Source organism: Myxine glutinosa, chromosome 2, assembly GCF_964187855.1.
Source record: "Myxine glutinosa chromosome 2, kmMyxGlut1.1, whole genome shotgun sequence".
Lineage (NCBI taxonomy): Eukaryota > Metazoa > Chordata > Myxini > Myxiniformes > Myxinidae > Myxine > Myxine glutinosa.
In genome coordinates, this window is record NC_136262.1 from 216,749,742 (window position 1) to 216,775,023 (window position 25,282).

The 25,282-nt window shown below is 43.7% G+C and overlaps 1 protein-coding gene across 1 annotated transcript in view; it reads left to right on the forward strand.

Moving 5' to 3' along the window:
• LOC137420838 (uncharacterized) overlaps positions 1 to 25,282 on the forward strand; it is a 91,357-nt gene that overhangs the window by 2,163 nt on the left and 63,912 nt on the right. The window contains exons 2-3 of the mRNA XM_068106276.2: positions 10,797 to 10,902; positions 19,096 to 19,151. Of these exons, the coding sequence (XP_067962377.2) occupies positions 10,797 to 10,902; positions 19,096 to 19,151 (162 nt within the window). The remainder of the gene's footprint in view (positions 1 to 10,796; positions 10,903 to 19,095; positions 19,152 to 25,282) is intronic.

Here is a 25,282-nt window from a genome sequence, read left to right on the forward strand (position 1 = left end):
AATTAGACTATTGTATGTGTGTCAGGCTTATAATACCTTACTAGCTCTAAAGAAACATGTTTGCCACATGTATACGGTACCAAAATGAAGTGATGGCAGCTTTAAATGAAATCTTTTTCTCTAATGTGCATGTACATGTATGAAATCTGTGGTGATAGTTTCAATACCTTTTCTATCTCCCACTTTTTCTTTGCATTAACTTTTCAAAATTATGTGTTGAAAAATGTCCTCTCCTGAACAAGTTTTAACCCTCCCAAGACTGAGTCAGAAATCCTGAATTGTTTGACTGTAATTACAAATTACCATTTACTGTTTTTCTAGGCACTTACCACATGTGCATGCACATGAATGTGAAATGGCTTTCTGAACATGCAGTGACAGAAAGTGTAAATGGAACAGTCAAAGTTTATTGATGTATAAAATGAGAACTACTTATGCAGGCACTGACGCCATGCCTATTGGTATGATATAGGTTTCAAAAGTGTTTTTTAGATCAGTTGGTTAGTGACATCAATATATGTGTATGTACTCTTTAAGTTCTTGGACAGTATTTCCATTTTAGAAAAACTTAATTAACAAGATTAACATAATGTCCTTTCCTGAACAAAATGTAACTCTTCTACTAAGTCTGAATGAGAAATCCAAACTTGTTTGACTGCAATGAAAACTTATCATTGACTGTTTTTTCCAGACACTTTTTATGCATCCACATTAATGTGAAAGAAAGTGTTAAAGTAACAGTCAAAGTTTATTGATGTTAAAATGAGGACTACACATGTATGCAGGCACTGATACCGTGCCAATTGGTATAATGTAGGTTTCCAAAGTGTTTTTAGATCAGTTAGTTAGTGATATCATTTTCCATGTATTTTCTCTTTACTTCTTAGGCAGTATTTCTATTTTAGAAAGTGAAATGAAAAATATTTCATGTTATTAAAAAATTGTCCTTTCCTGAACGAATTTTCAGTTTAGGAAAGACATCTTCATGTGTTTGTAATTTTTAGAGAAGAAACGTTTGCCTTTTGGAAATGGTTCCATGAAATTATGCAGTATCTGTAGCATCCATCAAAGTACAAAGGTTTGAAGAAACTGTTCTATTTTTCAATATTGATCAGGAACTTAAGTCGGTCACCTTGTGTGTACTAGAGTTAAAATCTGCATTTCAGAAGAAAATTTTCACTGTAAAAGAATTTCCTGAAATTCTTTTGGTGATCTTCAATCAGAATATATCACACCCTTTCTATTACAACCATTTAAAAAAAATTCATTTGACATATTTTACTTTGCAAATGTTGAAAAAAATGCATTTAAGAGCCTTTCCTCTTGTTATGGCATTCCAACATGAAAGTGGTGATTTTTGTGAATGAAAATATGTAACAACCTCCATTCAGTTGTTTTCTGATGCGTGAAAGTCTGTAGTTTGATGGAAAACCCATTTTAATTATGGAGCATTCCTTTCAATTTTTGACCCTTTTGAGAATTTTAGTGCATCCTTTCCCGTGAAAATTCCCCTTGGGCACTGGCTACTGCTGATGGAGTCTATGTGAAGACAGACAAGTCCAAGTTGATGCATTTCGTGGAAGGTGATTTACACACAACACAAAGACCCACTCAAGGCTCCTCAAGCTACATCACTGATGCCAATGCTCTGCTGCATGCCACAGGTGGCCCTACCAAACACATTTGGAGAGCTTGCAGAGAGTTTGTTTGAACAGCAACATAACATACAGCATTTTGACTTTGTGACAGACTCCTACCTCTCTTTGCCAATCAAGGATATTGAGAGAGCAAGATGGGGTTCTTAACAAAAAACACTTGATTAAAGGAACCCTGACAAACGTCCCAAGAGATTGGAAGACATTCCTGTCAAATGATTAAAACGAGCTCAGTGCTTCACCAGTTAACCACTGGATGAGTGGAAGAAGGAAGGACAAGTATGCCCCAAAACCTCTTGACAAGAAGATTGCTTGTTTGTGAAAAGAAGTGCGTCTCTTTGACAAGTATCAGTGATCAAGAGACCTCTCAGAGGAGGTTGAAATTATACACAAGAAAAAGCAGACACAAAGATCACCCTTCATTGTCTACACATTGCCATCCATTCACCATATGGTTCTACAATAATAGCGAGATAGCCAGACATAGATGTCTTCATACTTCTACTCAGTTTCACACAGGAACTCCAACAGAAAATTATATTTGACACTAGAGTTGAGAACAAGAGTTGTCTTTATAGATGTGCAAAGTGTCATCAAATATGTGGGAAAGAATATGTGCTTGGCACTCCCCCTGCAAGTACATGCCTTTATTGGCTTCGATTCCAACAGCGCCTTTGTACGGAAGGGAAAACTGACGCTTCTGAAGTCTCTCAGGCAACATCAAGACTTCCTTGACATTTTCCTCGCGTTTGGAAGATCAGCTGAAATTGAGAATTATATATTTGAGAGGCTGGAACATTTAACATTTCATTGGCCTCCTCCACAGCATTTTGGACATTATTTTTATTTATTTATTGGCCTCCTCCACAGAGGCTCAGGCATGAATGACATCACCACGTTGCGGCATGAAAATTTATGAAACGGTTCAGTGCCAAACCAGGGAAGCTGCTGTCAAGCTACAATGGAGTAGACATGAGCCTTCTTCCATCCTGCGGAGATTCCTTGAGGATGCATGTGAAGAGAGCACATTACCAAGCTCTTATCTGGTATCAGGCGGTGCCAAACATTCCTCAACGACATTGGCATGGCTGGGACAATGGGACATAGCAGATGGAAAACTGGAGTTTAAGTGGTTGGATGGTTCTTTCATGCCACAATAGCTTGTGGAAGAATTAATGGTGGAACCAGAGCAGAACCCATGCGAGGATGAGGAACTCCCTGAACTTGTGAACTTGACAGATATCATATTTGAGTTTGATGATTAGACTGATGTTTTTGATTGAAAGTTCAGCCTTATAAGCCAGGGCAAAGGATGTCTGCAATATTTGCTGTATATGTCTTGAATCTTGGGGTTTACTGGCCTACAATGTTGTTTGCACATCGAGAAGTTCAGCATTGTGCGAGTTTTAAACATGTAAATGTGTACGTATTGTTACGGATTCGTCACTTCCGTCTTTGTGTTTTTCATCTACTTGAAGCATTTTTAGTTTCAGGCACTATTATTGTTACGGTTTTGGTGTGAAATGGAGATAACTGCATTCAAAGGTAAAAAATAGTGTTTCAGAAGAGAAATGAAATGGGTAAAGAAGAAACTGGAAGAAGAAGAGGAGGTGGGCGATAGGATCGAGAGAGATCGGAGAAGAAAGGCTTATCTGCTTCGTGGCGGTGAGCGGACCTTTTGGACATTGGTCGCGAGCGAATGTTGGTTTTCCCGGGAAAGGGATTCTTGTGACTGTCGTTATTGCAGTTGCAATTCAACCTGCGTGACGGGTTTTGGTTCCGAGAGTGAATCATCGTTGGAAAGCAAGCTGACGCCTCCATTATCGGCTGGTCCGCCATTTCACCTCGCACCAGCCTTTTGCCCGGTTCCACGTGTGTGTCGTGGGTTTTCCCGGAGCGACCTCAGCATGGGAACCGCTGATTGTTCATGTCAGCTTCATTGTTGGGTGAACAGAAGATGTGAGTTTCCACTCACCTTTTGGGTGAACCATTACCAGACCGACTTCGGCCCGACCTCTCACCAAGCAGCTCTTCTGCAGCTTTGACTGTCGACCGACCTGTGTTCAGGTCTCAGTACGACCTTTTCGTGTGATCGCCAGAGCGGGGATCGACTTTGGCCTTGTGTCGTGACACCGTGACTTTGGGGAATGTTACAGTTCACTCACCTTGGAGTACTGTGAGTTATTGATTAAGGAAATATTGGTGGTACCATCATAGGAATTGTATGGTTTATGATGTGCAAGTGAGAGTTTCCTTGTACTTGCGTTAAGTGTTATTAACGCACAGGTTGTAAACCTGGTGCGTTATAGCGTTTGCCTGGGAATTTCTGTCTCTCCAAAAGTGAAGCTCCAACAGTGTAGACGTTTCTGTCGCTCAGATGTGTAGACAGTTTCTGTCGCTCAGATGTGTAAACATGACGTCATCAAATCTATATTTAGGCTAACCATGGGCTACCCCTTTGGCTGGTACGCGGCCGCTCGCTAGTACATAATATAGGATATATTTGTTATATGTTATGTTATAGGATATATAGGATATATGTTATATGATATAGGATATATATAGGATAGGTTATAGGATATATATGTTATAGGATAGGAATATAGGACCCAAATGACCCAGAGGACCCAAATGACCCAGAGGACCCAAATGACCCAGAGGACCCAAATGACCCAGAGGACCCAAATGACCCAGAGGACCCAAATGACCCAGAGGACCCAAATGACCCACAGGACCCAAATGACCCAGAGGACCCAAATGACCCAGAGGACCCAAATGACCCAGAGGACCCAAATGACCCAGAGGACCCAAATGACCCAGAGGACCCAAATGACCCAGAGGACCCAAATGACCCAGAGGACCCAAATGACCCAGAGGACCCAAAATGACCCAGAGGACCCAAATGACCCAAATGACCCAGAGGACCCAAATGACCCAGAGGACCCAAATGACCCAGAGGACCCAAATGACCCAGAGGACCCAAATGACCCAGAGGACCCAAATGACCCAGAGGACCCAAATGACCCAGAGGACCCAGAGGACCCAAATGACCCAGAGGACCCAAATGACCCAGAGGACCCAAATGACCCAAATGACCCAGAGGACCCAAATGACCCAGAGGACCCAGAGGACCCAAATGACCCAGAGGACCCAAATGACCCAGAGGACCCAAATGACCCAGAGGACCCAGAGGACCCAAATGACCCAGAGGACCCAGAGGACCCAAATGACCCAGAGGACCCAAATGACCCAGAGGACCCAAATGACCCAGAGGACCCAGAGGACCCAGAGGACCCAGAGGACCCAAATGACCCAGAGGACCCAGAGGACCCAAATGACCCAGAGGACCCAGAGGACCCAAATGACCCAGAGGACCCAAATGACCCAGAGGACCCAAATGACCCAAATGACCCAAATGACCCAGAGGACCCAAATGACCCAGAGGACCCAAATGACCCAGAGGACCCAAATGACCCAGAGGACCCAGAGGACCCAAATGACCCAGAGGACCCAAATGACCCAGAGGACCCAAATGACCCAGAGGACCCAAATGACCCAGAGGACCCAAATGACCCAGAGGACCCAAATGACCCAGAGGACCCAAATGACCCAGAGGACCCAAATGACCCAGAGGACCCAAATGACCCAGAGGACCCAAATGACCCAAATGACCCAGAGGACCCAAATGACCCAGAGGACCCAGAGGACCCAAATGACCCAGAGGACCCAAATGACCCAAATGACCCAGAGGACCCAGAGGACCCAGAGGACCCAAATGACCCAAATGACCCAGAGGACCCAAATGACCCAGAGGACCCAAATGACCCAGAGGACCCAAATGACCCAAATGACCCAGAGGACCCAAATGACCCAGAGGACCCAAATGACCCAGAGGACCCAAATGACCCAGAGGACCCAAATGACCCAGAGGACCCAAATGCCCCAGAGGACCCAAATGACCCAGAGGACCCAAATGACCCAAATGACCCAGAGGACCCAAATGACCCAGAGGACCCAAATGACCCAGAGGACCCAAATGACCCAGAGGACCCAGTCATCAGAGATGTCTGGGTCATTTGGGTCCTCTGGGTCATTTGGGTCCTCTGGGTCATTTGGGTCCTCTGGGTCATTTGGGTCCTCTGGGTCATTTGGGTCCTCTGGGTCATTTGGGTCCTGGCCAACCTGGCCAACCAAGGCCAACCTGGGCGGAATCCAAGTGGATTCACTTGACTTGTTATTGTGTGAGGTTTGAATACAATAATTGGTTTTGTATCAATTGCTTGGTGTGGTTCTACCATTGGTCATTGAAACACACACATAATAGCACATCTTTCTGCCGTGACTCCTTTCTAGGCTCGGAGGTACACCGTGGCCGGGGTTTAGGGGGGAGTATGTAACAGAAATTGGGGGCTACGTCTGGGATAGAATTCCATAACATTCCCAAAATTCCCAAATTTGGAATTTTCTAACATTGAATTTGAATTTCTGAAAATTTGGAATTTTTTTTGTGAAGGTTAACAGGTGCTAACTAATAGTCACAATGGTGTTTGAAGGAGAAAAGTTTGTGACGTCCCCTAACGAGGCACAGTTCCAGGCCTTAAAAAGATCGGAACTTATGATATTGGCCAAATACTATAACTTGGAGGTCCGAGTTAGTATGAAGAAAGCAGAGATTCAGACATTGGTGGTAGAATCTCTAGTGGGACAAGGAACATGGGAAGAGGTAGCCTTGGATTGGTTACCAGAGGAAAAAGAAAATATGGAGCTCTGGAAAATGGAGAAGCAACTGCAGAGCCAGGAAAGATTAAAATAGTTGGAATGGAAAGCACAAAAGGAAAGAGCAGAACAGGAACGAGAACTCGAGGAAAAAAGAGCAGAAGAAAGGAGAGCAGAAAGGGAGTTAAAGGAACGGGACATGGAGTATCATAGGGAACTTAAACTCAAGGAGCTTGAATTACTGGGGGAACGGAGAGAAGTAGTATCCATGCCGGCTAGTTCGACAACCAGTCAGAACTCTTGGGATTAGGGCTGTCAACCGAGCCGAGACCGGGACGAAATCCCGGCGGTTTCGGCTTTCGAGACGGTCTCGGGACGGTCCCGAGATAAATTGATTGACGCAATTTCTCGGTAAAAAAATCCCGGTTAAAATTCCAACTTCTTGCAGATATTTTCCATAATAGAGGCATTTATTGAGCCTTGCTTTCATTACTCTGCTTCTGCACAAGCATCATTTTTCGCAAGTGCAGCTGAACTGACACAAACGATGATAGATAAAGTAAACTCACTGTTCCAGGATTTTCCCCTTGTCAACAAACAATGCACTGCAAACGAATCCGAATTCCGAATCCGGATCTTCACCAACATCTAATCATGTCGTCCTTGTCACACACGCTGCATCTCCACAAAATCTCGTCCGAATCCGTCCACAACTTTTTGAGATATTGTGTTCACAAACAAACGGACAAACAGACAGGAGTGAAAACATAACCTCCATCTACCTTTGGTGGCGGAGGGAACGACATCAGGATGAAGGTCCCAATGAAAATCCGCCGCGTCGCGGCTTTATTTAAACCGTTGAATCCTTCCGCTGTATCACTCCGCCTCGCCCCGCCTTACGCTGTGGTCACGTGTCCGTCCTTGGAGACGAGTTACGGAATGTGGTTGCTATGGTCTTTTGCACATTAATATCGAGGGACTCGCTCGAGGCTCCGTGATTGGCGGGACGATGTTTATTTAGATTAAAAACACGTTTATAACGGATTATTCTACACACAATGTATTAATACAAGTACAATACATTATGTAGTTTTATGAAATGAGTTTTTGATGAACGTTTATGTTTAATTGCAACGCTAAATCTATAAATTGTAAGAATCCCTCGGGGTATGGTTTGACGGTTTGAATGTGAAAGTATTTTGGTTATCTTATCTCCACTTTAGGCCTGATAAGTTGATTACGTTTACTTTAGTCACAGAGTCAAAATAAGGAGGAGGGGGGGGGGGGGGGGGGATGAGCGAGCCCCTTGGCGATCACAACTCACAAAATGATAATGAAACTCCAACCGGGACTCGAATATGCCTGGGCAGAAACATTTTCTCCCTCTGACATTCCGAGCAAGAAATTACACGACAATACAAACTGTAATGAGATAACCCGGTCCCGTCGGTGGCCGATCATCTGCATGTAGGCGGTGTATTTTATTTCATCCCGGTAAATGGAAGCTAAGTCGGAATTTAAGTACTCAACATCAGAAATGAATTTTTTTTCATTGTTGTTTATATATTGTAATGAAATTCCATTATTTTTGAAGCCTTATTATTATTATTATTTTTTTTTTTTTTTTTTTTTTTTTTTACTTTGCCGGGAACCGAGCCGATCCGAGATCCCGTTATGAAAATTGAAAATTTATCGAGACGGTTCCGAGACGGGATTTTGAATCTAGCTAACAGCACTACTTGGGATGTTGGTAAGCATGTGAGGCTGGTTCCACCCTTTAATGAAAAGGAGGTAGCAGAGTGGCCAGACGTAAAAATGGCAGAGTGGTCAAACGGAAGCCAAACAGTTCAATCTTGGTTTCATCAGACCACAGAATCTTGTTTCTCACAGTCTGAGAGTCCCTTAGGTGCTTTTTTGCAAACTCCAAGCGGGCTTTCATGTGTCTTTCACTGAGGAGAGGCTTCTGTCTGGCCACTCTGCCCTAAAGCCCAGATCGGTGGATTGTTGCAGTGATGGTTGTCCTTCTGGAAGTTTCTCCCATCTCCACATAGTATCTCTGGGGCTCAGCCCGAGTGACCATCGGGTTCTTGGTCACCTCTCTTACCAAGGCCCTTCTCCCCCGATTGCTCAGTTTGGCCGGGTGGCCAGCTCTGGGAAGAGTCCTGGTTGTTCCAAACTTCTTCCATTTAAGAATTATGGAGGCCACTGTGCTCTTGGGAACCTTCAATGCAGCAGAGATGTTTTTGTAGGCTTCCCCAGATGTGTGCCTCGACACAATCCTGTCTCTGAGCTCTGCAGGCAGTTCCTTCGACCTCATGGCTTGGTTTTTGCTCTGATATGCATTGTCAGCTGTGAGACCTTATATAGACAGGTGTGTGCCTTTCCAAATCATGTCCAATCAATTGAATTTACGGCAAGTGGACTCCAATCAAGGTGTAGAAACATCTCAAAGATGATCAAGAGAAATGGGCGGCACCTGAGCTAAATTTCAAGTGCCATAGCAAAGGGTATGAATACTTATGTCAATGTGATATTTCACTTTTTTCTTTTTAATAAATTTGCAAAACTTTCTAAAATCCTGTTTGTCTTTGTCATTATGGGGTATTGAGAGTAGATTGATGAGGGAAAAAATGAATTTAAACGATTTCAGCATAAGGCTGCAACATAACAAAATGTGAAAAAAGTAAAGGGGTCTGAATACTTTCTGAATGCACTGTATGTTTATAATCAGCAGTTGGTAGGTGTGTATAAAGACGAGTTTATTACTGTGAGGTTGGAGGGAAGTTATCTTTTCACCCCTGTCTACTGGTCTGTTTGTTTGTCTGTCTGTGCACAGGATATCTCGTGAAGTTGTGGACGGATTTGGACAAAATTTGGCAGAGAGCTTTGGTATGTGACGAGGACAAATTGATTTGATTTTGGTGAAGATCTGGATCTGAGAATTTTTAAAAGTGATTCTTCACCATTGAGAAATTGGGCAAAATTAATATACAGCAAGATATCTCAAAAAGTTTTGGACGGATTCGGACGAAACTTGGTGGACAGTTTGGGTGTGTGACAAGGACAAATCTATTCGATTTTGGTGTAGCTTCGAATCCGGATTCAGATCAGAGAATGATTTAACTTTTCAAAGCGATTCTTCACCATCGAGTGATAGGGCCAACAATGATGTATAGGACGATATCTCAAAACGTTCTGGACGACTTAAGACAAAACTTGGTGGATGTAAGTGACATCAAATGTGGTAAGTGACACAGTGTGGTGGGTCAGTGACAAGAATAAGCCGATTAGCTTTTGTTTCAGGTGCAGATCCAGATCCGACCCATCAGTGGGATAGAAAACATGACCTGGTTAGCCTGGCGGAGGTATTCTCTCTACCGAGTGCCGTTTTAGTTGTGATTGTGCCTGGTTTTCTGAAATATCACATGCTTTTCACAGCCAATGAAGGACAGTGATATGAGAGACAGAATGGCTTCACATATATTACGAGAAAATTCGCTGAAAATGTCTGCTTTGCTGTGTTCTTTTAAAAGAAAGTAAAAGGATGTAAAGTGAAATTGTTGATAATGATTTGATGTCATTATTGACACCTAATCTCAGGGATGACTTCTACTGAAGCGTTATAACGTCTACATTTTGTGATTTAAGATGGCATAAGATGCAATTTTAAAGCCTGGTGTTGGCTTAGCGGTTAGGGTGCTGGCTTGGGATCCTATGATCCTGAGTTTGAATCCTGGTCGATGGCTGAATTAATGCCGGGGGGGTTGACTTAGCCGGTCATCCTTCCGAGGTCGGCAAATTGAGTACCAGCCTACTGGGATGAATGTGATGGTGTGTGCCCCGGTTTAGAATAGGTACACCGCGTGTCGTAAGAGGTGACTAAAGGGTTGGCGTCAGGAAGGGCATCCGGCCATAAAAACATTACCTCAAAAAGGGAACCATGATGATTGTCATGGGGCCCACAAGGCTAACCCCCACTCTTGCAGGGAAAATGGCCTTGAAAAGGGAATTTAAAAAAAATAAGATGCAAGTTTAATGATTTTAAAAAACAAAACAAAATTGGTCCTATATATCGATCTACAATGATGACATAATGACCCAAAGCTCTTTCTTGCAATAAAGCACCCAAACTATTTTTCTTCAATGCAGTATTTGTAGCTTGAGCTCCAATTCTTAAAACATACACAAAGTATTTCGCTCAAATGAGAAGCGTAATCTTTATCTCAACACAACAAACATTTTACATTTTATGTGTACAGTATTAGGTTGCCAGATGAAATACCATATCTTGCTCTGAAATGTGAAACATAAATTTCCCTAATGGAATCGTGTTAACTGCTGAAATGGGTATAGTATGAAACATTTGGATGAAAGATTTGCAATGCATTCTAATCTATTGTTCTTGTCTACTTGCTTGGTTTTCAGATGGATACAGCAAAGTTATTCTTTAATGAGCTTGACAATGCTGTCTCTATGTATGAGAAAGCAGCAAGAGAGATGAAAAGTGAAGTTGAGGGTCTTAAAAAAGGAGGTGAGATTGGGTGGCGATGGCAGTAATTGGTGTTTGCAATCAAGAGTCAAAGGATGAGAAACATGACAAATTATTTGTGTTGTAATTTGAGATACAGTACCACTGTTTATTTATTTAGAGCAAAAGTAATCTTACTTTAATGGGATTAAACTCTGCTTAGATTTGGACAGCTCATTAGATGATCAATTTTGCTGTTGAGCCATTTACAGTACATATTGTAGTTGATGCTGTTTGTCATGTATGTTTATTTTTTCCTCCCAATGCATGACAAACATGTTCAAGGCACTATCAGATTTAAAACGGTTTGTTAAGAGTGTGAGCTAGTCCCTGGTGTTGGGCTAGCGGCTAGGGTGCCGGCTTAGGATCCTAGGATCCTGGGTTCGAATCCCGGTCAATCGCTGAATTAACGCCAGGGGGGTTGACTCAGCCTGTCATCCTTCCGAGGTCGGCTAATTGAGTACCAGTTCACTGGTAATTCCCTGCTTGTCGTTAAAGGCGGCAAAAAGGGTTGGCGTCAGGAAGGGCATCCAGCCGTAAAACATTGCTTCAAAAAGGGGACCGAAAAACAACAACAACCACAGTTCCCGAAAAAGGCCAACCCCCGCTTGCGGGGAAAAATGGCCTCTAAAGGTGGTTATTTTTTTTTTTTTGTTAGAGTGTGAGCTCTTCTATTATTACCCTGCACACGCACAGCGAAAACTGGGGTTGGGCAATTGGTTCATGTATGTCCGAATCTCGGTCTGTCTTCTAACATCAGTTTATGATTGAGGAACAACTTAATTTAAATTGAATGTTATAAATTGAACACGAATCAGAATATGAATCGGAAAAAAAACCCTGCCGTTTAACAGTACTTTGTCTCTGAATTTGTCTCGCTCGCACATGCATAGAAAGGAGTGACATAAATTTTTCTACTCTCTGTGCATCTGGCAGTCAAACAAAATTTAAAATCATTCCAAACAGGAAGCTTACTGTTTTTAAGGATGTTGTAATGGACATGTACAACAGTAACAAAGAACGAATGTAATGTTTTAGAGAGGGTGGTGTAATATCCACTGCGTCAATGGTGGTCAACTTCTGAAATTAATTTTTAAATACGACTTTACGATCTTTATTTTATTTAAATGGAATTATATACTTGAACACTGCAGAACACAAATCGCCTTAATACTTCCAATAACCTCCAGTTTTGCAGCACAGGTATCCCCCGCTTACCGAAGGGGTTACGGATCTTTATAACCCTTCGTGTAACGAACCTTCGTATGCGGTAGCTCGTTTCCTATTATTACCCTGCGCTTGCGAAGCGAAAAGCAGGGTTAGGCATTCAATTGTGTACGTGTGGCATACGTGCGTGTCTGTGTATCAATTCATTTTCTCGGCAACCGTTGGTCCAACAACAACACAACAGGCATTTTAAGGCCATTTTCCCTGCTAGAGCGTGGGGGTTAGCTTTGCGGGCCCCATGACGATCTTCTCCATTTTGCCCTATTTTCTCCATCGCCCCTTGTTAACCCTCTTGCCCGCATTTCTTCTACCACCACCTTTAGCCAAGTCTTTCTCGGTCTTCCCCGTCCTTCACTTCCTTCCACATTAATTTCCATCACTCTTCTCACGCAGTCACTTTCATCCTTCCTCAACACATGACCCAACCATCTCCACCTGTTTCTCTTCACAGCAACCATCACAGGCTCTATTCCCATAATCTTTCACAATTCATCATTTGTCTTCCTCGACCTCAACGATACTCCACACGTCCACTGAACCATTCACATTTCCACCCTTTCAAGCCTTCGTTGCTGCTCTACGTTCATTACCCATGTCTCGGTCCCATAAATCATAACACTTCTCACACATGCAGCATACACCTTTCCCTTCAGCTTCAACGACACTCCCCTCCTCATCAGCACGCCACTCAGTTCCCAAAACTTCTTCCATGCACATCTCACTCTAGCAACTGTTGCCGAGTCTGATCCACCTTCTCCATTCAGCATGTCTCCTCGGTAGCAAAATGTTTTCACACATTCCAGCTTCACGCCATCTCCAAGATCCAACTCAACGTTTCCTCCATCTGCAGCTCCCTCTGTGCACACCTTACACTTGAATGTAGCTCCCACACTGGTTAATGACCCTCTCAAACCACTACATTTTCGATGAACCCACTCAGCACACATTGTACATTGAATGTAGTTCACTCCGACACCTTTCCTGCGCACCTCACCACATGCTCTACCACTTGCCATCACCTTCGTTTTTCCGATATTCTCCTTCAGACCTTTTGCTTCCATACATTCCACCACTTGTTCATCTTCTCCTTCAGTCAATCCATACTCTCCGCAATCAACACCAGATCATCTGCATACAACAACTCCCACGGTAAACCCTCCTTTACGTTCCGAGCCAGCACCCCTCCATCACAGCTACAAATAGTAGTGGACTTAGTATTGACCCCTGATGCACTCCCACCTTCACCTCAAACTCACCACTGTTTCCGTCCTTCGTCCTTACAGCTGTGTGTGCTCTCTTGTACATTGCCATCACCACTCTGATCAACCATCCTCCACTCCTAACTTCCTCAATGCCCATGTCACTACTTTGTGTGGAACCCTATCGAATGCTTTCTCCAGATCAACAAACCCAAGAAACAACTTCTTCCTCTTCTCCATTTACTTCTCCTGCAACTGACTTACAATAAAAATCGCATCTGTCGTTCCTCTTCTTGGCATAAATCCAAACTGCATTTCGTCGATCTTCACTTGCTTCCTTATCCTCTTCTTCAACACCCTTTCCAATACCTTATTTCCATGCTCTAATAACTTTATCGCTCCATACGAGCCACAGTCCAGAGGGTACTCAGTTCCCAAGCCACTGGAATGCGGCCTTCTTTCACCACCAGATTAATAGATCTGTCATTCTCTTCACACCCCAACTTCCCGCTGCCTTCAACCTATCTCCCACAACTCCTGTCGGCCCTCCTGCTTTTCTACGCTTCATTGCTTTTATCTCCTCCTCAACTTCCTTCTCAGTTATCTTCTCTGCCGGTCCTAAAACTGGGTTACTCTCTATGTTGCCATCCCATTCATTCTCTGCATTCAACAGCATTTCCATATATCTCTTCCATCTTCCTTTAATTCCATCTGGTTCCACAACGATTTGTCCCTCTTCATCCTTCAAGCAACTCACCCCCATCACATCGCACCTCTCTTTTGCTTTCTGCTTTGCAATCCTGAATCCCACTCTCTGACCCTCTTCCGAATCCAAGCGTTCCCCAAACATTTTCCTATATGCCTCCTGCGCCTTTGCTCCCTCTTTCCTTGCAGCCTTCTTGGCTGTCTTATAACTTTCATGCTCTGCCTTTTCTGACCCCATACCTTTCGCCTTCTGCCACTCCTTGAACTTCTTCCTGTTCTCGTCAATCTTCTTCCCACCACAATGTTTCCGAGTGCCTCGGTGGTCCTCTTGTCCATCCACATACCTCACCAACGGCTCCTAACAGACTATCTTTCATTGACATCCAATCACTTTCAAGCTCAACCACATCATCCTCTACCATACTCAGCCTCTGAGGCCATACTCAGCCATACTACCATACTCAGCCAGGTAATTCCACCTCATCCTGCAGAATATTTTAATGATAATTATAACGCCATAGTTCACGTGGTACAGGGGCCATCTTGGAAAAACTTTGTACGTATAATCTCTGAAACCGTTCAATGGAAAAAATTGAAACATGGCTCATTGTCAAGTACTCCCCATGGGGAATAAGATTTGTTGGTGATGATGTCATCGGTACCTTCGTTATGACGTCATAATTCGACAAGTATAACGCTTCATCCGATCAGTGTGATTTTTTTTTTCTCTGCAACTGTTCCGATGTACATAAAATTGTCACCATAGAAGCACCTCCTCCTGTAGAATATTTTAATAATAATTATGGTGTAATAGGTCATGTGGTACAGGCGCCATCTTGGAAAACCTGAAAAACGTTATACCTCTGTCCAAAACCGCTCATGGAAAAAAGTGAAACATGGTTTATTGTAAAAGAACTCCACATGGGGAATCGGTGCTGTTAACGATGACGTCATTGATGTCGTAATTATGACGTCATCATTTGCCATGGACAATGCTTCGTCTGATCAGTTTGAAATTTATTGAGCATGATTTATGCAAAATTATATTAGGGGAATATAAATTTTTTATGTAATCACTCATGTGGTCTTGCAGCCATATTGGATCAAAAAAAAAAAAAAAACCGTTCAAAAACAGAAGAGTTGGCTCACACCAAGTTGACTGCGCCGGGTAAGTATTCTAAGAATACCAACTTGTTTATAATGGAAAAATTAAACTTCATTTCTTAACCTTAATTTTTTGGTCTACTATCAAAGTCAATATGCTCAGTATAACGACGGTTTCAGTTGCAAGTAACATTATATTGTTATTGTTATTATTATCTACCAAATAAAAGCAGTAACACAACAATAAAGTTAATTTAGTTGTAACACTTACCAAAATAATCTTGAGTCCAATTTTCAAAGCCGAACCTCGACCTTAAAACAGCAATTGCTACATGCTGACGAGAGGAATCAGGTAAAAAGGCTGACGTGATGGTTTCTGGGACTCACAGAACTAACCTGAAATCTGTCGCCAAGACCACCCTGATTCAGCAAGTCAGCGGCATATCGGCTTACATGTAACAGCCATCATTGTGACATGTGTGGTGGCAATCCACACTCCGACATGACCAATACCCTGTTTAAGGCAAGAAGTGTCAGAAATGCAGTATTTTTGGACATTTTAGAAAAGTGTGTCGAAAATCTAGAGCAACAGGGACAACAAACAACCTCCAGATCAGCCATTCATCATGTGAGGCTGTTAGCAGGGCAGCCCACCTGGACAGCAAACCACATATTCAGATCGACGTCTGATTTATTTTTTTTTGGACCCCCTTGGACAAGTGACTTTTCTGCCCGATACTGGAGCGGAAACCACGGTTGTTGGTGGTCCTTACACAGTCACGGTGTTTTCCTGGGCTGAGATATCATGGAGAACTCTTTCCCCACACTCTACCATATATTCCTCATCCCTCAGATCGGCAGTCTGCAGCTTCCTCACTCTTTGCAGACCTGGACAAAATCACAGACTGGTCAAACAAGTGGAACATGTCTTTCAGTCCTGACAAATCTCACACTCTTACTTTGTCTCTCCGAAAAGACCGACTGGACAACCCTCCCATCTACTTTCTGAACAATCCTCTCCAAGAAGTTCTGTCACTTAAGCTTTTGCATCTCTCTGTCTGCCATGATCTTTCCTGGGAAAACCACATTTCCAATCTGGCCTCCAAAGCCACTCGCCGACTGGGCATCCTCCGTCGTGCGAAGTCCTTCCTTTGCAAAACTGAGCTCCTCACCACATACAAGGCTTTCATCCGCAGCTCAATGGAATACTGTTCTCCTCTCTGGGCTGGTGCTCCTGCCTCACACCTAGCTCGTCTTCACGCTGTTGAAACCAAAGCTTTCAGAATCATTGGAATCTCCCGCGATGATGCTAACTCCAAGGGCCTTTCACTCTCTCACCGCAGGCAGGTAGGTGGTCTTTCTGTCTTCTACCGACTCCTATCTGGCCTTGCTCCCCCAGCTCGATCTGTGCTCTGTCCCCCAAATATTCCTATAGGTCACACAAGATCTGCCAGTAACCCTCTTCTGGTGAAATTGCCAAAATCAGGCTCTCTGCTCACCTTCACTCCTTCATTCCTCTTTACTCCTGCCTCTGGAACAAACTCCCTCACTCTCTTCAATCCAACTCCTCCCTCCAGGTCGTTAAAACAGCTGTTCACCACCATCTCTTGTCTTCCCCCATCCAAAACCTTGATCTCTTCTACCCCCGTTAATTCACCCCAGATATGCTTTCTTTTGAAATCCTGACTTCTTTCTCTCCTGGAAGTTCTAGCAGTGTCCATGTGTTTTACATCTTCCCCCCCACCCCCTCCCCCCCGCCTTCCCATGCCTCTTCCCCAAGCCCTCTCCCTCCTATGGATCTTCCATTGTCCCTTTTCTTTGCTTTTGTACTTGTGTGCTTCCCTCTCTCTCCCCATCTTGTCTCCCGTTAGCTCTTACACGAGCCTCGATCTTGTATGCAAGAAAAAACAAAAAATTGTCGACTAGCAGCCAAAAGTTGAAGTCGCACCTTCAAGTCGCAGTTTCCACGGAACGAAATGTGTTTTCTTGCCGCTTTTCGTCTGACTGCCCACGGCCTATGACCAAGGTCCTTCTTGCCTGGTAGCCCAGTTTGGTCAGACGGCCAGCTCTAGGAAGAGTCTGGGTAGTTCCATATTCTTTCCATTTCCTAATGATGGAGCTTACTGTGCTGTGCTCTTGGGAACTTTCAAAACTCTAGAAAGAAATTGTTTTGTACCCTTCGCCAGATCTATGCCTCCTCACAATTCTATCTCGGAGTTCTATGGACTTCATGGTAGAGTTTCTGCTCTGACATGCACTATCGACTGTGGGACATTTTATAGAAAGGTTTGTTTCTTTCTAGATCATGTCCAATCAATTGAATTGGTGACAGCTGGACTCCAATGAAGTTATAGAGATAACTCAAGGCTGATCAAAGGAAATTGGATGCACCTCAGCTCAATTTGGAGTGTCATAGCAAAGGGGTTGAATACTTATTAACTCTATTGAATAGATATTTGAGCTTATCATTTTGCAAAAAAAAAAAAAAAAATCAATCAAAAAATGGTTTATTAAAAGCATATCTGGCAGCCGAATGCTGTATTGCAGAAGCATTTTAAATTTGTAAGATTTTATATTTAAAAATATTCACTTTGATATTATCGAGTATTGTGTGTAGATCAGTGACAAAAAAAAATCTCAATTTAAACCATTTTAAATTCAGTCTGTAACACAGCAAAATGTGAAAAAGTTGAGGGGTGTGAATACCTTTTGAAGGCACTGTATTACCCTCCTGCTTATGTTGACCAAGACAATGGTCCAACTACGAATGTAAATGGGGATGTTCCCTCACCACCTCTAAGTTGTTGGAGGTCAAGAAAAAGACAATGTAGATTAATTAATCTGTGAAGTCGTACTCCACATTCCAAATATCATGCGTAATTTGGCGAAAGGGAGATGTGATGTGGAACTTAGTATGGACCCAAGTATTGTTAGAATCATGGGCTACTCCATGACATAATCGGTCAAGCTGTGATTCTTTTTATTTTTCTGCTTCCACGTATACCGTGCTATGGGGTGGAAATAAATAACCTCTGGTTTGTATCTTTTCATGAGTTACGAACATACCAAGGGGGTCGTGGAGTAGATGGTTATAATGATTCGGAAGCTTTCTGAAAAGTTAATGGCCTCATTGAAAATACAATCGCCCCATTAAATAGTTAATCGGTGGGGAAAACGTCATATCGCCATGGAAGTGACTGTTGCGCAATCACCAGACACTGTTGTGGGGACGGTTCCTTCATTGTAGCGAATGAAGACATTCGTTCAGCGATGAATAGCCCTAAAATGAAACAATTCATTGTAGTGAACCTTCACAGCATCAGAACTTCAAAAAATCCGAAAATTATAATAATGCATCAGAACTTGCATTGTCTGTAATTCTTGATGCATAATCTACTCTTCCATTGTTGAGCATGAGTAATGATCAAAGAACAATGGCTGGCCATTCCTTTTCCCTGAAACAGTTGATAGTGAAAACTGCTGTGACCTTGTAATTTTCCAAAAAAAAGTATGGGATTCAATTTTTGTTTTTAATCTTGCATAAATGAATATACTTGACTTTCTTGGAATGCTTTAATAAAATCACCGGTATACAATACAAGTATTGAAAATTGAAGAATTTTTTTTATAATCATAGTTGCCACAATTAGGATTAATGGATTTACTTCTCAACGTGTATCTCATGGGGTGGGCACATGCGATGATGAAAATTAACTGTTTGAGGCAGGCTTTTTATGGTTCTGTAACTGTCCTCCAGTAGAGCTGCCTAGTGTAGTAAATTGTCAAATTGCTTAGGAACTGTAATTTATAGCATTATTCTGCAATTGCATAATTGTCAAATACATTGGTTTTGGCACTTTCAGAGATTGTTTGCATGTTACGATGGCATTGATTTTCAAAATATATTTTGGTACCATTCTTAATATTGTTGATATTTCTCTTATTTTCCATATGTTCACAGATACAAGTCCAAGGTCTTTTATTCACAACCTTCTCTCTCAAGTGCAGCACATGAAGGTATGTTTAGTATTGATACGGTTTTGAGATTGTAAATATGACATCATTAAAGGCTAAAGGTTTGCCCCCCATAGTTAGTCCACAAGCAACACGTAGGCCCACTTAGAGTATTAGTTATGTCATAATATGTGTAAGAGTAGGCCATTTCCCTAGTAATATCTGCGTTGTGTAAAGAAATGAGCTTAGGTCCTTTCATTTTTGCGCCACCCCCCAATTACATCAGTGGGCATAATCGATCCCGCGCCCCATTTGGCATCCCTCAAGTTTGTTACGCTTTGGCTACCCACAATTTGTTACGCTTTGGCTGCCAGCAGTGTCCGCTGCCCTTTGTTGGTTCGAAACTAGCCAAGTGACACGAGGTAGGCCTGAAAAGAGGGAGGAGCGCGAGGTCGGGGTGTGGCAGAGTCGAGGAGCACGTCGGAGGCGATGACGGTAAGGGCTCCCAGCCAACCAGGGCTCGGAGGGCATGGCATGATAGGGCGTGGTGAAGAACGTCTGGTGAGTTCCAGAGGGTTCCAAGGGTGGGGCAATAAAACCCTTTGCGCGAGGCCCCCACCAGAGTTATGAGAAGGGAGAGGCAGGCGCTCGAGTCGAGGACTATCGAAAGGACTGACCCGGAGTTGTGAGGAGGACTTGGAAGCGCATTGTTAGCGCCGATTGAACTGTTACACATGCAGCCACGCGAGTGATTAACCACCAAAGCCCAACCCTACCGTTCACCCCGTAATTATCCCGTGCGCGCCAACGACACGCGGAGAGCTCCTGCCGTCTACTGTTTCATCTACTTTGCGGTGCGAGCCGGGGACCGGAGGGAGAGCTGCCCGGACGCCATCCCTGGACCATCGACCTGTTCGTCTGCAAACCCTGTGTGAGTGTGAACGGGCCCGTTTGTCCAGGGAACAAGTTAAGACTGTACTTAAGGACTGCACTGTGTCTTCTTCTGCTGAACCCTTGTACATTGTGTAAATAAATTCTGTTCTTCCTTTCTTCCAAATTCGACCGTTTCTGTGATTTCCATCATTGGGTAAGCGTGGCACGATTAAGAACCGCTTGGATCGGGTTTAGTCATTGATAACGGCTCGGGTCACGGGTTCGCTACCGCTCGGCGTATCCACCAACACCCGTGATTCGGGCGGGGCTTATTTCCTAGTTTCTGGGCAGCGTGAGTAATTAGGTAATAGCGAATTCCTAGTCCTAAAACCCTATTTCGCGCTGTCCGGGAAAGATGTTATAGGTCCCGGGTCCCGTCGGCTAGTCAAAGACAAGGGGACTAATCCCCCCTTGGTAAGGGGTACAGGCCGGCGCGGAGATCCGCAACAGTATATTTGGCGTTGGTATGTGCTCTACTGAGTGCCGTTCTAGTTTCTTTCTGTTTGACTTTGTGAGCTTGTCTTGTGAATCTTAATGAGAAATGTTGATGCAAGAGGGCGTGGTTAGAATTGGTAATTCCACCAGGTTTTTTTTGTAGGGAACATTACCAATGGCCATGGCCGGCCATGAAAACCTCCTTTAAACAACATTTACCATGCTGGCAAGAGCCCAGGCAGAGCCGGTCAGGGCAAGCCCCACCCTCCCAATGGACCTAATAAGGAAAAAGGTCACGCCCCCTGAAGGTCATGATCGGCCCAGAGGATGTCGGCAGAGCATGGGGTGATTTGGAAAAGAGCTTCGCCATTGGTTGGTGTGACGTCATCGAGAAGCTTCTAGAGACGTTGGTGAGGAGATTGAAGAAGAAGGCTTCACCATCTTTGGGTTTTGGTGCTTGAGAAGAAGCTGGCCAGTTTTGGTGTCTTTTATGTGGTGTTCCAGTGGAGCAGTGCTCCAAGCGATTTTGTGCGCTGTGTAGGAGAGGGGGCAATCGGGAGCTTGGAGGAACCGAAGAGAGAAAAGGGAATCGCCTTCGCCTCACGCCCTTGGCGCCTTCATCGCCGTCACCATTTTTGGAGCGCTTCCCACGCGAGTGGCTACGTTGAGCTTCAACAGCCGCCAAGCTCCTAAAATAACTCATTGAGGCCAATGATATTCCGGCCAGCCAAAGGGGATTTCTTTTTATTTTGATATCTTTTCCATGTGTGCATGTTCAAGACTGCGTGGAGGTACCTCACAGTAGAGAATTTTAGTTTACCTCGGCATTAATTTTATTCTTTGGTTTATTGTCATTAAATTAATTATTGTTGCATTTTATTTGTCGTGCTCGTTTATTCGTTGTGGTTTCGGTATAAACCCGTGTGTTCCGTTTAGGTAAATGTCTCGCAGCCTCCCTCTCGTGCGCGCTCAAAACCTCCATATTCGAGAGTTCGCCTCGAGAGCAAAAAACGTTTGGCTATTTGTCATCTGGCAGTCTTAATTGCCGGTGACAGGACAGTATTCTTTAGCAATTGTTTTATGTATTTGTTTGTGACATATTTGGTGGCTCATTTCTACTCTGAGGTATTTGTATAATGCTTTGTTTTCTAACTAGGATCCTAGGATCCTGGGTTCGAATCCCAGTCAATCGCTGAATTAACACCAGGGGGATTGACTCAGCCTGTCATCCTTCCGAGGTCGGCTAATTGAGTACCAGTTCACTGGTAATTCCCTGTTTGTCGTTAAAGGCGGCAAAAAGGGTTGGCGTCAGGAAGGGCATCCGGCCGTAAAACATTGCTTCAAAAAGGGGACCGAAAAACAACAACAACCACGGTTCCCGAAAAAGGCCAATCCCCGCTTTGCGGGGAAAAATGGCCTCTAAAGGTGGTTTTTTTTTTTTGTTGTTTTCTAACTGCTGTATTTTTGTTTGAAGGTCCACTTTTATGTTGCCTGTTTTTGTTGGTTTACCTTGTACAAATGTGCACTTGGCTCAGTTGTCTCGTCCAAATTCCATTTGAATGTACTCAAAGAACTGTTTTACTAATTTTATTTGTTCTGGTAAAATTTCATCATTTGGTGTGAAGAGCTTTAAATCATCCCAGGTATGGAACCTTGATGTGTCACCTTTCCTATTTCTTTGGATGTTTCTGTATTGGTTGTTAGGGTGTATCTCTGTCCTTGTTAATTGATGAAGTTACTTCATGGGTCCAGAGCCAGACAAAACAAAAGAGGGGAAAGACTCTCCCTGGAAGATCCAATGCCTGTAATATCAATGAATGCTGTAATATCAATGTGGTATTCCAGAGCTATATTGCTTGATCAATCAGTTTGATTAATTGGGCATTGATTTGTATATTTGCATGCATTTTATCATCCACAAATGTGGGACACTGTTGAAAACTTTTTTTGTGGTCTATCCAGGTGGCGGACAATTTAGTTATTCGCATTTTACAATTTTCAAGTGTGGCCTTGTTCAGTAGTAGGTGGTCAATTGTTCCATAATAACTTCTCTAACATCCCTTTTGCTCTGCCTCTAAACCTCCTTGCTGTGTTAGGTGATGGTACATAATTTCTGTGATTATTCCTGTCAGGAGCTTGTATGTGGTTGGTCGGCATGTTATCAGCTGGTATTTGTGGGGAAGTTTGGTTTCCTCCGATTTTGGGATGAGAAAGGTGTTCCCTTCTACGAGCCACTCATCCACTGCCTTTTCCTCTTGGGTCAGTTCGTGAAATGTCCTGGCGTAGTGATTGTGAAAAGTATCAAGTTATTTTAACCAGAAATTTGGAATTGCATTTGATTTTTGATGTTTGACATTTTTTGAAGTTGTTTTCTAAATTCCACATCATTAATAATCACTCGGGACATTTCCTCGAGATATTGCTTCTTCTTTTACAAGTTTGGGATCCATCCTGCTTCCTTCTTATTGTTATTAATTTGGTAGAGCAATATATAGAGCAGAGTAGATCTGAGTAGATAACATGCTTCGGGATGTCGCGATAGCTAGAACCCACTATGTACCTTTAAGTTAGTATGTGTAGGCGTATGCCGGGATAATTGCGTATGTATTTCCTGTACGGGGACAGGAAGTGCTAAGTAGTCAGGGCGATAAGGGTAACTTTGTGTGTTTTCCCACCCCTGTGGTCAATCCAATGTCCCTTTTGGCACCGCACCTAGACAGTAGGAATTCATGCCCCTAGCGCACCTACATTAATTAATTCCCTTCCCTTTCACATCAATGAAACAACACCCATGAAAACGGGCAGGCTGAGACACACCCTGCCGAGACACGATGAGAAGGGGGTGGATCTTTTGACGTCATGGGGGAGGGCGGACGAATGGACGTCACGAGAGGGCGGGACGGGGGACGTGAGGGAAGTGACGACACGAAGGAGAAGAAGAAGAGTTCGGAGTTGGACACGAGGCAGAGCAGACGCCATTTGGGGGAGCTGAGAGAATTCAGTCGTGATAGAGTGCACTGGACATTTTCCCCTCTCGTTCCTTCCTGCCTTCGTTCCCTCCATCTTCCCTGCGATCGGATCGCGTGCTTGCGTGGGCGGCTGTTGTGCCGAGGTTCGCCCCGTTGGTGGCCGTATTCGTGGCCTCGTGCGTACCATCGCCAACCACTCACGATCTCCAAAGCGCCGGGCAGAGACGACAGCCCCAGAAACCGTGGTCCTTTGGACGGGGCGAGCGTTTGAGAGTTGCGGTGCGAGAGGACTGGGGCCGGCGAGCGAGTCGCGTTGGGGAGACCCCTCCCGCCCACGTCTCAGGGCCTAGCTGTCCGAGGCCTGCACTATCTCCACGCCACGCTCCCGAGCAAGCAAAGCTAAGAACGCACACACACACACCCTCTTTGTTCATTTCGTCATCTGCCCTGTGGTTTGTTTAATAACTCTGTCTAGTGGGAGTACTCCATATCGGGGGTTTAGAGCATCACATTTCTTTGTTCTCGGAACCGTTAATAAATCGTTGTATTATTTTCTGTATATACCTGAACGCAGTTTCCTGATTGATTTGATAGATAAGGCTGCGGGGACTTGCGCTGTTTCCCTCCATTCTGCGCGCTTCGATTAGATTTTGGAATCCGCTATTGAGCTTCCGCCTAGGAGTTAAAGCCTCGTGATTGGCTATCCGCGACCGCCAGATATTAATTTCGGTGGTTGCGCGACATTATGTTCTTTTTGATCTTCAAAAACTCCTTTCCAGAATTTTCCCAGCTTTTCTTTTTCAGGGGGAGTTGACACATTCTGCTTTTGTTTCCCCAATTTGCGGTCAAGTCTCCTCGGGTTACTCTCAAACATGTGGTTTTGTTTTCTCCTGTTGTTTCCTTCTTCATAGTTTTAAATCTTCCTTGCTATCATTTCTATTTTGAGTTTTCTCAGCACCCAAGCACTCGAGGTCTTTGGCTTCGATTTTGTATTTGTTTTTTATTCTTTGGATTCTCGATTTTAGTTTTGGCTGTCTGTTTCCTTTCCTAAACTGCTGTATTTGTCCTACGTCATTCTGCAGTTGCTCTCTTTGTGTCTCTCATCTCTGTCTCCATAGTGAAATTTGGTCTCTATGTTTGTCTTGTTCGCCATTGGTCGGTGTGGGCCTGGTTTTCTCTTCTTCTGGTGTTGTTTGCCCATTACTCTTTCTTGAATGAATCGTTCCACTGCCAAACACACCACATTGATTTCCTTCAAGGTGGATGATTTTGAAATCATTTTTCTCATTGATTGGTTGGTTTGCCTCACGAAGATTTTTATCCATTTATTGTTTTCTATGTGACGAAGCTTTGGTCTATCTGTGTTTTATCAATTTTATCTCTTCTATTTTGTTGGTTACTCCTCTACCAGTGCTCTTTCTCATCTGCTACTCTCTCTTGTCTCTCCGCCCATCACCATCTTCCTTTTCTACTGTCCTTCGACTGTACCTGAGTCACCTGGTCCTTGTCTCTGAACTGGTCTCGCCCCCTCTTTCAGGTGGACACCTTCATTCTTTACTTTTGCCACACTCTTTGCCGCCTTTGGTTCGGCTCTATGTTGGGATTTGGTCCCCTATGTTGTTGCACAGCCAAAACTTCCTATCGGGCCATCTCGGTAAAATCCCGGCCATCCCCGTCTTCGCCTTCAAGCGAGCACTTAGCTTCCCTTGCTGTAATGTCTCTTGCCAATAGTTGAATTGCCCAAGATGTAATCTCTTCTATTCTATCTTTATCTAGATATCATAGCGCATGTGTGTGTGCGTGTGTTAGGTATGTTTTTTGTGGAGTGCTACTGGAGCTTTCTGATGTGGAATGTGA